Source organism: Lontra canadensis, unplaced genomic scaffold (assembly GCF_010015895.1).
Source record: "Lontra canadensis isolate GAN:19392208 unplaced genomic scaffold, GSC_riverotter_1.0 scaffold102, whole genome shotgun sequence".
Lineage (NCBI taxonomy): Eukaryota > Metazoa > Chordata > Mammalia > Carnivora > Mustelidae > Lontra > Lontra canadensis.
This window is the reverse complement of record NW_022631096.1, coordinates 1,813,594-1,828,635: the sequence shown is the minus strand read 5'-3', so window position 1 is coordinate 1,828,635 and position 15,042 is coordinate 1,813,594. Positions and strand designations below refer to the sequence as shown.

At 46.0% G+C, this 15,042-nt stretch overlaps 1 protein-coding gene across 3 annotated transcripts in view; it reads right to left on the bottom strand.

Annotated features, from left to right (window-relative positions):
- Nucleotides 1–4,060: 4,060 nt before the first annotated feature.
- FAT1 (FAT atypical cadherin 1) overlaps nucleotides 4,061–15,042 on the bottom strand; it is a 125,133-nt gene continuing 114,151 nt past the window's right edge. For 2 of the 3 annotated variants that reach the window (XM_032838150.1, XM_032838151.1), the window contains exons 23-28: nucleotides 13,910–14,063; nucleotides 13,686–13,796; nucleotides 11,552–12,183; nucleotides 10,378–10,515; nucleotides 5,818–5,853; nucleotides 4,061–5,028 (exon numbers count right to left, since the gene is read on the bottom strand). In XM_032838150.1, the coding sequence (XP_032694041.1) occupies nucleotides 4,400–5,028; nucleotides 5,818–5,853; nucleotides 10,378–10,515; nucleotides 11,552–12,183; nucleotides 13,686–13,796; nucleotides 13,910–14,063 (1,700 nt within the window). In that variant the 3' untranslated portion in view covers nucleotides 4,061–4,399. The remainder of the gene's footprint in view (nucleotides 5,029–5,817; nucleotides 5,854–10,377; nucleotides 10,516–11,551; nucleotides 12,184–13,685; nucleotides 13,797–13,909; nucleotides 14,064–15,042) is intronic. The other variant, XM_032838153.1, reaches the window with a different exon arrangement.

Genomic DNA, 15,042 nt, shown 5'->3' with positions numbered 1-15,042 from the left:
AGAGTAACAGCAGTGAAAGCGTTTGGTGAACATCTACTTTGTGCCAGAATGCTGGTGAGGAGCTCTGCGTGTGCAGGCCGGTTTGCGTCAGTGATGCTTCAGAGGGAAGGCTGGGGATGGAGCTTTGAGACCAGATCAGGGCTCTGGATTTCAGTCCCAACACTGACCTGTGGAATGACCTTCAGAAAATTATCTCGTGTTGGGGTTTCCTGATCTGGAAAGTGGGAATGTTAAAGGGGAGGGGGGCCACTGGATAGATTCAAAGAGTTACTAATTGCAGAATGGAGTGTAAGCAGGTCTCCTAAGGACCCTCATTTAGATCGCTGGTTTGATTCTGTGGAGCTCCTGTGTGGCACTGACGGCTCACACCTCCTTTTCAAAGGAAGCACCTAAATACAAGTTTGTTCTTCATCATACAGCTAATGAGCGGCAGGACGCAGCTTTGAACTTTGAGGTCTGTGGCTCAAAAGCCAGCAGTATCCACCTGCCGATGCCGGAAGGCATGGGAGTTTGCAAGTGTACCCCAAGAAACCACAGTTTTAAAAAGGAGCCCTCCCGTGGAACGGAGTTAAACCGAACCCGAAATATGCAGAGCTACCTAAGCAGGGGTGCGGACTGCGGTCTGAGCCTGTCCTGGAATGCCCTGCTTCCCCGAGGCAGGGCATTCGGGGAAGCAGGGCACCTGCCGCCGGGTGGGGTAGCAGGTCTTGGTGAGGAGGGTGGGCTCTGCCCTCAGACCCCCCAGGCTGAATGGGCCTTTACCGCTTGCCAGCTTCGCGGCAGACAAATGTCTGTTTCTCTTACATAAACTGTAAACGATGACAAGAGATGAATGAGATCCTCCCCCGTCCCCCCACATGGGGTTTGTAAGGGTTATATAGCCACAGCTCTTAAAGCATGGTGCAGACACAGGTGTTCGCTACTGCTCTTAACCCAGTAAAGAAGAAACCGAGCTCTGACACTCATTAGGAGGGTAGTTCCAGAACCCCAGTGTGACTCAAAACTATGGCACAGAAATTAAAGGTCAGACCACAGTTTCCAATGACCAGAGTGTATTTTTAAATCTTTTTCAAAACGTTTTAAATCTTGTGAAATTCCCCATTAGAAGTAAAAACTTAGCATTTGAGATCATTATTAGAAAAAATCTCAATCCAGTAAGAGCTTTTTAGTTGGAGAACCTTTGTGCATTTTACACATTCGGTTTAAAGAAATTTTAGTGAGGTCTACAAATAAAATTTTATTTTGTTCCACCCTATCTTAAAGCCTCTACTAAAAGTATACTTACCCTTGAAAGAAGGGAAAGACTCAATTAAGGTAATTACCTAAAAACACAAATCACAAGAGCATCGTTGAAAAATGTTTGCCATCCTCATTGGCAGGGGCTAATATTCCGTATCTGGCAAGGAGGTGGGGCTGTGCTTCTCAGTCTCTGACAGGCCTGAAGAGGCTGACACAGCACCGGGGTAGATGAGGGTTTGTTCCTCCTCCTGTATTCTTCCCGTATCCTAAACTGTTGGGTGGTACTTACAAACATTACAATTAATTGAAGCAACCATCGTTAGACATTATGAGAATTTCTCTTTCCTCCTTTGAGACAACTGGGTAACGGCTCTGGTTTAGAACCACTGAGCTATCTGTCATGTCTCCTAGAGACCCTGCACTTGTAGCTCTTTGTGAGATCTATTAGATCTATTAGAGATTAGATCTATGAGATTAGAGATTAGAGATAGAGATTAGATCTATGAGATCTATGAGCTCTATTAGGTCCAGTGACATCTGCATTCAAACATTACACATTTTCTGTGTCTAGCATCCTTTGAAAACCTAGCCTCTTCTAGGGCCACACTTTCTGACAGCACGGGGACAAGTGTATTCATTCCCTAAGGGTTCACATAAGCAGAGGTTTTCTTGGGGGAAGAAATAATACTTGTCATTCTTTCCAAGTGGCTCATTCTGTTTGCAGTAGAGGCAGTGAACTGCCGTGAGGAAATGAAATTCTGACAAATAACTTGCTCTCAGCTGGTGCACTAATTGAAACTGAACCTGATGCTTCTGACGAAGAGCCATCAGAAAGTCCACGCCAGTCTGCAAAACAGAATGAGCAGCCCACGTTGACCTTCAGAAGGTTACAGAGCGGAGTCAGTGGGCTGGGAGAAGGCAGAGGTGGCCAGCGGAGGGGAACCCGGAACTGGAGCAAGGCTGGGGGTGGTGGATGGGCGCTGGGGTAGTTTTCCAGGTCTGACAGATTACAAACCTAACTGCTAGATGTCTATGAAGTCACCGAAAACTCAATAGGAATTCAAGCTAATTTTGCGAAGATGATCTAGTTCCTGACTACTTTAGATTTCACAGAAACCAACTCACAGGAGGAGGAGACAGAGCAGGATTTCCCAGAGTTCTACCAAAGCTTCCTCTCATCCAGACGCTGACCGCGCAGCCCTCGGGGCGGCAGGGAGGAGCCTGGGCCTCACCCCACGCAGCGCAGCGCGCACCTGTGGTTTTCAGCAGCCTCCCCTCCCCCCCACACCGCTGTGTATATGCCGTGACAGGGAGCAGACAAGGTAGGGGTTTTTGTCCTTTTGTGAACAATCACATACAGTAGGTGACCAAAAAATTCTTTTGGATAAATTAATGAAATAGCTTCAGATTTTGAAAAGTAAAATTAAGGCAACTGTTTCAGAAAAAGGGAAAGTAGCAAGGTAAATGGAAATAAACATCATGTTCTACACTTAGTGCAGCAGTGTTACCACCTCCAAAACAGTGCGAACCCTGTATGTGCATTAATCCAAAAGTCAGCGTTTAACTACATGGAGGTGGGTTAACAGTTACAAGGTCTTCCTTGAACATCACGCTGCATTAATATGCAATTCCTAAAAAAATTAGTGACCCCAGAAGCCTAACATAAGCATAAACATATGAACAGGGAAACAGGAAACTGCTCCGAGTTGCACCTGGGTACAGCAGAAGGTCTGAGGGTGCTGTTTCTCCGTTATCAGAGCCAGTCTGATGTTCAGACTATGCACCTGATCTCCTCTGGTAAAGCAAAGAAGGCATTTACTTCATTTACTTGAAGAAAGTAGCTTTCTGAAGTTCTGAGAGCGCCTGAATCTGTCCTGCATGTCATAGGACACAGGGCAGGTACTAAGTACCAATTTCACTGTATCCACATGGCAAATAGTTTCTTGGTTTCAGACTAAATCATACACAAGTAGGTGTTCCTCGATTACAGAAGATAAAATGCTCTATACTTTGTTTTTGATAAAGTCAGAGGTGAAGACCATAGAAGCCTTTAAATGATACCCAATAAATACTGAGAAAATGTACAAAGGAAAGTTTTCTTGAAGTTTTAATTGGAAAACACAGAAAAGAGCAGGGTCTTGGGCTTACACCTGAACTCTGAGCGGGCTCAAGCGGCCGTGTACTGCCACCTAGTGGCTACATCTGTAAGTACCACCTGGTTTGGCATCTGGGCCCTTCACATCGAAGGCCCCAAAAACCTAAGGTCTCTACACCCGTCCGGCGTTCTTTGTCAACTCCTCTTTAAATCCTAAACAAGGGTCTAAACACAGGAAAAACAGGCAGTAACGCTAAAGTATTTTATTAATAATTTATTGTCAGTAAGAAAGACTGGCTAATGGTAGTTTTCAGTAAAAACCTTTACATGACCGTTGCATCACAAATATACAGACACTATAAAAACTGTGTCGTGATGGTTTTGGTTCTAAACAGGTGAGCAGAAGGTCCCCATTACACTTTCCAGTAATGAAAAATGTTTATAATTCTAAAATACAGTAACTCATTTAAGACATGTCCATGTGGAAGATCTTTCCTCCTCCTATGTACAGCTAGAAATCAAAGACTATATTGAAATGTCTTAATGAAATGTCGTACTTCAGTGGAAGAGGACATATAATGAAACCCTGGTTATAGTAAAAAATCAGGGTGCTAGGTAATGACGCTAACACCACCAAATTTCGGTCAAAAACAAATGCACCAGATAGCTTGAAAAACCTAGTTAAAACTATGAGAAATCAAATCTGTACATAAAATTTACAAAAAAAAAGAACAAATCTATATAAATACATGAATCATGCTAACAAGGTGATAGGACTGATTTTTTGTTTCATTATTTTAACAGACACATGTAAATGCAGACAGAGGTTCGGAAACGGCACGGCCAAAGGAAACCTCCTCCCGTGACAGTGGGTTCGGACACCGGAAATGGCGAACTTGTCCAGAGGTGCGTGACTCAGTGCAGCCATGCCCATCGTAGCTCACCCAAAAAGAAGAAAGGAAGGAAAAGCGCTGAAGCACTGCTGCGGAGAACGATGCGCAAGATCACGTACAGAACCAGCTCCAGGTTTGTTCAGGTCCAGGCACTTTGGGGGGAGGCTGAGCGTCACACCTGCGTGTGTTGCTGCGCATCCAGCGGGGGCACCGTCACCTCCTCGAAGTGACCGTCCTCCCCGCTCTCGTAGTCACTCATCATGACCTCCGACTCCACGTCACAGCACGCCGACACGTCAGAGCAGGAGGCCGCGGAGGCGTACACGGACAGGGGCATGGTTTCTGCGGGCGGGGCTTCAAAGTTTCTGGGGTACCCTGGAGGGAAGGGGGCATAGGGTTCTCTGCACGGACTGTTCTCGCCGGCGCCTGGTTTTTGAGGTTCAGACATATCGACGGGGTAGAAATTGGGCAGATACTGATTCAAGTGGAACCTCTGCCGGTTTCGCGAGGAGGAGCCCAGACTGCCCGCAGCGGGCATGTCTCTGGGAGGGTGTATGGACTCGAACTGGTCGCTGAATTCCGGAGGCAAGGGCGGCAGTTCGTCAGGCGCGGGGAAGTCTTCTGGTGGCGGTGGGAAATCGCTCTCGATGTCGTAGCCTCCGGGGTAATAGTCTGTGTCGATGGCATTCGGATCTGCTGAGTAGAGTGGGGTCTGCTCGTCAATGACCTCGTAATTGGGAAATTCTTGTATATCAGGCAGAGGAACGCTCGGCATCCAATCCGACGTATCCCAGTGATAGCCTTGGTAGGAGAGAGAACAGATTTCAGTGTCTTTCCTCCCCGCTGTCTGTGCCAGTGCACAAAGAGCTCCGTGTAGAACAAGCGCAAAGGCTTCCCACGGGTTCCTCCCTGCGGAAACCTCTGCTCAATGCTTTGAGGGCCTCCCGCTGCCCGCCTCACCCTGACCGAGTTTTGACAACCTCTCTGAACTAGGCTCTGGTTCCAAAAGGGGGACCTACAGTTTCACGGAGGTGCCTAACTTTCAAGGAAAGCAAACAAGTCTGAACAGAAGCAGTGTGCCGGCATCTGAAGGACGGGTACTTTCCAACAAGCGCTTCCCATCAGCCCTTCAGGACCCACTGCTCTATCCGAAGGGGATCAGTTCAGGCTCAGGACACAGTGACATGCTAACATTACAAAATAAAATTCCTTTACAGACATTAATAAAGGTACGTAACAAAGCATGCTTCCAAGTCAAGCAAAATGCAACCCCAAACTGAAAAACAGCCCAAGTTTGGATCGATTACAACACCCAGTTTTTGTTACTTTTACAAGGACAAAGAATCATTTTGGACTATATTATTTTTTTTAGAAACTCCCCGATATGGGGATGCTCCCCCCGCCCCGGAGATTACGGAACTCCTCGGACACGCAGGCGAGGCGACGGGTTTAGAATGCAGCACAGACAGCTCTGGACTCAGTTACTGCGGCATCCACGGAGCGGACAAGTGAAGCAAGTCAGCCGTTGGGGCAAACCTTTACCAATTTTTTTTAGTGAGTATCAATGAACAACTGGCATGCATAAGTCACCTCTTGATTTGCTGAGGTCAGGAGCAGCCAAAGACTCTTGGTGGCAGAGTAGAGAGAAAAGAAAATATTTATAATTAAAACAGAAAGATGGCTGGAAAGGCAATCACGATCAGTACATAATACAATGCCCACTGTTTCTCAAGGCCCAGCCAGCCATGGACCAGCCTCGGAGCCGTGCTCCCCAGAAGGTCCAAATGGCTGAGAAATGCACGCGGCACAAATGAAATGGGACAGGGGAGGAGAGGAAAAGATTGGGACGATGAACTCTGCCAGGGAACTCAACATGAGTTTACTTTTGTTTTCTTTTTTCTGGCTATCTGAACCTGAACACACCCAGTTTGGTTAGGAATAGTCTATAAGCTCCAATAACACGTAAATTGAGAGGGAACTTAAAAGACACCTTCGTGATACTGAACAGTATGATGACACAATCCAAATACATCCAAAGTTACGTAAGACACACTTCACAGCACAGTATAGCCCTCAAATGTACGTTACATTCAGATAAATTCAGTATTGTAGGGACTCATGAATGGACAGAAGAAACTCTCTACAAACCCTGCCCATTCTGAACGTGACTTGATATTCCCATTGTTCCCTTCTCCTGGGAGAGAGCATGGGCTGTGCAGACTCCTGCCCGCACCCCAGAGCTGCAAAGCCACTAGCTCCTTCACACACCGTTTCATTCACAGAACTCCAGCACAGAGGCTTCAGGCCACAAAAGGAGAGGTAAATCCCACTTTAGTCAGGGCCACCGCCCTGGGCAGGTTGCTTACCCTGGCTAAGCTTCAGGTTCTTATCTTTGAAAGGGGAGTGGAAATCCCTTTACTAGAAGGATTAAATCAGATAATGTAGGTCGAGCCCAAACTCTTAGCTATTGTCATGATTCTTATTCTTGGAAAGTAGTAATCACAGTGGAAATAGAGTCATTTCAGAGCTTTTCTGAACAAAACCAATGCTTTCCATGCATTGTACAATTGTTCCCGAAAACCCATGTAATAAAGAAAGAAATCTGGAGCAAAGAGGACCAGACTGGTGGTTCTCTTCTAGGAATTTAAAGCTAAAAGTGAACCGACCATGGGGACGCTAAAAAATAAGCCAGTATTTAGTCAACGTGTAACTACAGAATTGTTTCTAAAGTCTACAAAAATGTAATTTCTTGAAGAGAGGATTTGACCACCTGTTACTCCAGAGGCACTAGATTCTTAAAATTCAAGCAAGCAGTCAACTTTAAATACAGTTTCTATTACTTTTCAGTGAAGGAGAGCCCATGAAAGAATGGTTTTAAGTTCTGCTTTCTAAAATTCCATCAATATTTATAACTAAAATCCACCAGACAAAATACAGATCACTTTACCATTGCCCAAGACACAGTACTTGTTCTTGGGAAGTTACAACCTTCTGCCTGGCCTGCCCTATCCTGAAACCATCCTCTCAACTCAATCTTAAAAACACACCTGTCTTCCCAAAGACGATCCCCTAAGGGTAATGCACTCTTGATTGTGTAGAGAAAGGTAAATTCTAAGCCCTCCCGGAGATGGGATTTACAATTTAAAAGCTACTAGGCTGTGCAATTTACATGTGATTACTCCTACCTTCAGTGCATTAATAAAGGGCTTATTTAATTTAAAGTAACGTTAGGTGCTGATCAATGCCCTTTCAGAGAATTTTAAACAGAGATAAAGCTTCATATTAATTTTCACTACACCATATAATGAAAATAATTACTTTCTGCCATGTTCTATCATTATCCTTAATCACACTCAGGTAATTATAAAAGCTGTGTGTTAGTGTTATTCCTATGAAGAAGATTGAAAAAAAGAAATGTTCAGCTAGAATGTAACTACTAAGCTTCTTAATACCATGTCATGTAAAGCCAAGCCGTCAAGATCCCACAGGTCACTTTTGATGTCTATATAAATTCACGACGAGTGGCAAAGAGTGACAAAGACGTAACATTACGTAAGGATATTTTTGCAACATATCTGGATTACGAATATACATACACACCATGCACAGAAGTACTCAACCCCCTCAAAACCACACACTTTTTTTTAATACACTACAACAGGCGAAAGCACAGGATTCTCTGTGGCAGGGACTATAAACACAAACATACAGCACACGTACTATGACTATACCTTCTTCATTCACCGTGTCAACGACAGCGTTGACAAGGTGGATTACGGTCACTATGGAAGCTTGTAAAAAGGTACAAAAGGAGTAAATTAGGAAAATCTTCAGTTAGAAAATAGTGCATGAAATAGGATTTCTTTATATAATTTCTACCTCCTAATTTAAAAATGTGAAAACTTTAACATAACACGTAATATAATTATGCATGACTCCTACAGTCTTGCTATTATGTATCTTAGATATTTTTCTAATCAAGCTATACGCAGTCGTTATTAATCAAAGGGCTAAAGTAAGCACACTATACTATAAGACATATTTTAGCTCTAAGTTTTCTCACAGATCTAGTCATGACAAAACAATCCTTATTTAAACATCTCATGGGCAAAAGAATTCACATTTAAACTGTAAAGTGCTTGCTAAGCCAATTTTCTGGGTTTATTTAATGAATTTGTACCTTCCAAGAAAAATTTAGTATTACATAATAAGATAAAATATGTAATATAAATACAAAACTGGCTTTAATTCCGTTCTATGTACTCCCAACTACAAATTTCTTATCTTTTTTTTGCAGACGGGCTAACAACTGGGGAGCTAACATACCAGCAGAGAAATGCAGACTGTCTGCCTGGCTGTTTCCTAGGTAAATTCCCTTTTATTTATAGATCAGATTGTTTTAAAGCATCTACGCCAAGATAAACATGTGTGCATGTGGTAAGCTGAACAATGGCCCTCCAAGATGTCCACATCTAATCCTGGGAGATGGTGAATATGTTACCATCCCTGGCAAAGGAACTGACTTTGCTGGTATGATTAAAGGTCTGGAGATGGGGAGATTTTCCTAAATGGTCTGTAGTGGGTGGAGGGAGCGAGGACTACAGAAGAATGGTCAAGGAGCGAGGCAATGCTGTCTTTGCAAGGAGACCAGCTTCTAGAAGCTGGGAAAGGTCAGGGAGCAGGTTCTCCTCTAGAGGGGGCAGAAACACAGCGGCCCTGCCAACACTTCCATATGAGCCCACTGACCTACGGTGGGATTTCTAAACTACAGAACTGTAAGGTTATAAATTTACCTTGTGTTTAGCCACCACCTTCGTGGGGATCTGTTATGAAAGCCTCAGAAAACTAAAAATATAATTTAAGTCCACGTTCTTTATCCGGACTTTCTGACTGATAAAAATTAAAATACAAACACTCCTGGATATGTTTTCTTTCTCATGCTAAATTTTCCAGCAATTAACTTTTGTAACTGATGGGCCACAGTTTATTAAAAGCTGTTAGCAGTATTAAGAAGAATGATATTCTGAGGAAAACACTGACAAGATTCTGAAATTTATTTATGAAGAGCATTTGAGGAACCAAAATATAAATTACATAAACTGGCAACACTAATGTTTTAAATTAAACCTAATGGAAGAAAGAATTCGTTCTGTTGATTTAATAAGCAAAGCTATGCTCACAGACTCCGTCACTAAGTAATAAGTAATAAACACAGGTGAACTCTGACACATAAGATGCTTGAAATCAGAAATGAATGGAGTAAACTTGTGGCCATCTTTACTTTGGGAAAAGACTGAAATATGATCTATTACTCTGGGTTTAGAAATTAATAATAATGGGTTAATTCTTTCCACCAAATATTTGAAATGGCTAAATACATTTTTATGCAAAAAAAAAAAGTCAAACTTACTAATTCTGAGCTGCAAAAATTTCTACTAACAACTATTTTATTACTGAATATTGACCATTTTCTCTACTGCTCTGTGTTATCATGGCAAAGCTGGTTACTGATGCAGTTTACCTAGAGAAATCAGATCAACAGAACTGGCATCAAAGATCCCACTGTCAAACTTTCTTCATTAGAAATATAATCAGACTTACTAGCAGTCTCTTAAACTGTGCTCTCAGTCAGTACGCTCTGATCCAAATGGGAGCTGGGGCCGCAGGGGAGTTGGGGGAAGAGACAAATAAAACCTTGTAATAGTGAAGGAGCTCCCCGAGCTGAACATTCCAACTAGACATCGCCTCCCAGGGGTGCAGCAGGAGGAGGGTGGGTGGGGGGCTGTGGTCAAGAAAGCTGCTGCAAGCATTTTTTTAGAACCCCACACCACCTCTAGAACATTTACTATTGTGGGAAAAAAAAAAACAACCCAATCAGAAAAAAATCTCTCCGTTAAGTATGTTTTCTTCCTATTTCCGACCGGTTGCTGCAGTTCAAAGACCTACCCCATTAGGAACGTCTGAAATATTCTCCCCGCTGCAGACGCTCATGCAAGTTGTACAAGGGGCTGTGTACTGGTGGTCCCGAGTGGGACGTGAACTGTCGGAGCCTCCACAAGCGCCCTGGGCACACCCGCGACACTCCACACGCAACGCCACGCCCACAGCGTGGCAAGCAAGCCTGCGCGGCGTTTCAGACTCTTTACTCACCATTGTCATCGCAGGACTCAGACTGGAAGGAGCTGAGGGACTGCACCTCTGACAGGCTCTCCCGGGCGCTGTATGGATGCGAAGGCTTTTCCTCCAGGGGCTTCTTGGACAGACAGGGATCGAGGTCCACGACTTTAGCTAAAAGGAAGAGGAGAGAACGATGGTCAGCCCCAGGAGGGGAGGCCTCTGCCTGGCTCGCCGCCGTGTCCTCACACAGGCAAGCACACCCGAACGCTGCCCGAGCCTGCCGGCCTACAGGAGCAACCGAAAGAAAACGGGGGAAGTGACTGAAAAACCGAAAACCTTCAAACCTGCAAGTATTCTCGCAGATTCCAAGAGAGAAAGTCTCCATAAACCCACCTGCGGAGATCATGAGACAGTATGGGGAATTAAAACCTTTTTTTTTTTTTTTTTTTTTAATTTGATAGACAAGTAGGCAGAGAGGCACGCAGAGAGAGACAGGAAGGGAAGCGGGCTCCCTACCGAGCAGAGGGTCCCATGCGGGGCTGGATCCCAGAACCCTGGGATCATGACCCAAGCTGAAGGCAGAGGCTTTAACCCACTGAGTCACCCAGGCGCCCCTTAAAACCTCCTCTTAAAAAGCCATTTTTAAAGCATCAAACGATACAGACTGCGGTTACAAATACTATGCTTCCCTTTTTAAAACATCATACAGGGGCGCCTGGGTGGCTCAGTGGGTCAAAGCCTCTGCCTTCGGCTCAGGTCACGATCCCAGGATCCTGGGATCGAATTCTGCATCAGGCTCTCTGCTCAGCATGGAGCCTAATTCCCTTTCTCTCTCTCTGCCTGCCTCTCTGCTTGTGGTCTCTGTCTGTCAAATAAAAAATAAAATCTTTAAAAAAATCCATCATACAAATACTCTTCCTAATTTGTCCTAATAAGCCCCCTAAATCCTGAGAGCCCATATCCATCCAAGAAAGAGATGCTCCCTCCTGAATATTAGTGTGAGGTCCTTGATTGACAGACCATCACCACCACGGCTCTCGGCCACGACAAGCACCTCACATCACACCCCCAGGTCCGGGAGCCCCAGCGCACTAATCCCTGCCACGGGCTCCACCACGTGACTGGGCCCACCGGCTGCTCTGGCAGAAGGTACAAGGTCACGGTTCAGCTAATGACATTTGATGCAGGTGCAAAGGGCCACGCTTACTGTCGTAGTCGAAGTCCCAGCTGGGCTTCTGTATGGAGTCACTGTCCGATGGGGAGTTTGAGGGCGGCGGGGGCGGCAAGTTTGGAGCCACGCTGCAGACGGCCACGGCTTTCCGGTGTCCGTGCACAGCCTCGGGGTTAAAGGTGCTGAACTCCGGATGCTCCGGGATGGCAGATCCTTCAAAGGAATTGCGGTCCAGGTTGTTCCTAGAGTCGCTTGGAATGCTTGGAGTGTAGGAGATAGGACGGACAGGCACCTGGGGTGGTATGTCTGAGTAAATGTTCTTATTGAGCTTGGCATCAAAATACGGTCTTTGCAAAAAAGCGGCGCCGGGGCCCAGGTGCTTGTCTTCGGGTTCGGCCTGGTGCTTCTTCTTCCGACTGACTATCTTGCGGCAGAGGACAAACAGCCCCACCAGCAGGAAGATCCCCGTTATAAAGACGAGAATGCCTATCCCCTCGGCCAGGCCGATGTTCCACGGAGTGGACACGTACTGATTGGGCGTGGCGTCCTCACAGTGTCGGCCCCGGTACTCACGGCTGCAGTTGCAGTGGTAGGAGCCGTGCGTGTTCTCACACAGCGCCCCGTTGCGACAGGGGCTGGCGGCACACTCATCAACGTCACTCTGACATCTGCCAAGAACGAGGACAGACACTTGCCACACACGTCTCAACAGGCCAGCCCCCCTAGTTCCCAGAGCCCAGGGACTGAACACAAACACAACAGCGTGAGTAACCACCAAAAAAACGCTACCAGCAAGTTATTACAGCGAAAAAAAACTCCTCATGGAGTAATTAGTCACGTGAGTCTACACTGGGTACCTCGGGGAGAGATGCATGACATCACGCCGTATTTAACTGCCTTTTTTTTAGAATGCCACAGATGATTAAACCAAACCCACCGGCTAAGCATTGAGTCTGTGTCTCATTCTCTTTGTTCAGAATGCACACTGGATACATGGCATGCTGGAAACTGTTCTAAAAGGCTAGCTTAGATCTCTAAGAAAATCTTCCTGTTCAGAAATAGGATGGTTGCATAAAACATGCAAAAGGTTAGAAATTTTCCATTTTAAAACATTTCTCCTGCTGAAAACCTCCCACATCCCCTCACCTGACCGAACATTCCCAGGCCGCTCCACCCCCTCTGCCTTTCCAAACGGGGGCCTGCGCAGATGTGCCCGACACTTCTCAAAGCCTCCCCACTTTTATAAAATATATCTACTGCTCTTCCCTGTACTCAACTGCCAGTCAACAGTTTAGACATTTTTGTCAAATATATTATCAACTGACTGGAATTAGGAAAGTCAGTTTAAGAACTAAGACCACAGGGTGCCTGGGTGGCTCAGTCATTAAGTGTCTGTCTTCAGCTCAGGGTCATGATCCCAGGGTCCCGAGATCAAGCCCCGCATCAGGCTCCCTGCTCAGTGGGAAGCCTGCTTCTCCCTCTCCCGCTCCCCATTCTTGTGTCCCTCTCTCAGTCAAATAAAATCTTAAGAAGGAACTAAGACCATGTGACTGATGGCAAAACTCACTACTCCAACCACCGCTGAAGCAGAAGCGTAGGCAGACACCCACAGGCAGCTCGCCCTCACAGCCTGCCCACAGGATGGACGGGGCACACCTCAGGGAGGTGGGAGGCACTGAGAGTCAACGTGCAGTTACTTGGTAAACCGAACAGTGAAAGGGCAACAGTAAAACGCCTGCCTCTTTCAAGGTGTATCATGAGCCCCTCTGTGCCCCATTTTCCTCCCGCAGAAAACAGCTGCTAGATACTAGATAAACGTGAGTTATGACATATTCTGAAGAGGGGTCACTGTTGTCCCACTGAAAAGACAGGTAACAACTCCAGGTGCGTCTGCCGTAACAGAACTACCGCTCCCCACACGCGTCCTGCCTGCAAGCACCTTGTTCATAAAGATCTCTCACGTACGTTAGTAGGCATTTTCAAGCACGACCTTGCAGTTACCTGCTCTGTATTTTAAACAGTGAAAAGATAACAGCTGCAAAGACCTAAGGGTGTAGAACGTGAGATTCTAAAGCAGTGTTGCCCCACATGAACAGAGCTCTGCTACGTCTGCGAATGGATGTGACAAGACGGAGAGGTACAAACACAGGTGCTAGAAGAAGCCAGTTACCTTTCTCCCCTAAAACCCGAATCACACTGGCAGACAGCACCATCCAAACTGTCAAAGCACGTGCCCCCGTTTTTGCAGGGCTCATCCTTGCAGTAGGGGCTAAGCTGGCACCTGCGGGAGGAGAGGGATAGAGGCATCAGTGTCACACTCGTACTGCAAAGGACAACACAATAGAGAACAAAAGGAGGCATTTCCAGGACTTTGACCCCGAGAGCTACACTGACCTCTGACCGGTGTATAAGCCTCTGCACTGACACACAAAGTCCCCGTTGTCCACGATGCATGTGCCACCGTAAAGGCACGGATTGGAGGAGCACGGGTTAACACTCAGCTCACAGGACGCCCCAACGTACAGGGCGCTGCACTTGCAGTAATAACCTGTAGGTGCGAGAGGGAAAAAAAAAGCTCATCCAGTAACTAAAAAAATCTATCTTAGTATAATACTGGTTTTTACTTTTAAGAGAAGCCCTTGTTAACAACCGTAAGACCCACAGAAGTTCGTACAATTCCCATTCTCTCTGGGTACAGTGTCGTCTGTATCAACAATATCTCACTTCCACTGTTGGTAAAAACCAAACCAGAAGAGCTGCAGAGGGAACCCATAATTAGCTTCAGTTAATCAGAACTTGTGGGCCAAGCACAGACAGCAAAGAAAAAGTCCCTTCTTAGAGTGACCATGCGGACTGAGAGCACTTATGACCGAACACATCCCCGTTCATTTGCAGCTCCCAAACTTTTAAAGGCTGCGATAGTAACGTGAAAGCACTCGGGAGACTATGAACTACCATCGGAGAAGGGGACTGTCATGTGTGTCCAAACGAGCATAAACGACGTCAGATTTCTTGCAAAGACTGTGACAGGGGACAGCTCATGTGATAGACTTTTTCCAACTGTCCTTGGGGCAGGACTGCACTGCCCCGCTGCCTCTGAAGGTGGGCACGGCTGTGAGAGCTTCTCTAGCCAAAGACGCGATACTCTAAGCCAGGAGCTTTATGAGCCTGTGTGTGGCACCACGCTCTCATCCTCCTGCTGCTATAGGAATCACAGTAGCCCGTTTCAAGAAAATGCTTCTCTCAGTCCCATCCCTGAGTCAACGAGGACGGTGTCCCCGCTGACCCGATGTGGACATGGAACATGATCACGGGATAAACCTTCACGTGGCGTCCTTTTGTGGGGATAACCTCGCCTGTTCTTTGCATGTGTAGGGTATGCACAAACATGCCCCCAAATAACACCATGCCAAATCCTCTGAAATCCCACTGAAGCGCCATTCTCGTTTTTGCTCCATTCATCACACACAGCTCTACTGATCAGGCACCGTGACTGTCCTGTCCTTTCACGGCATCTATTACTGGGA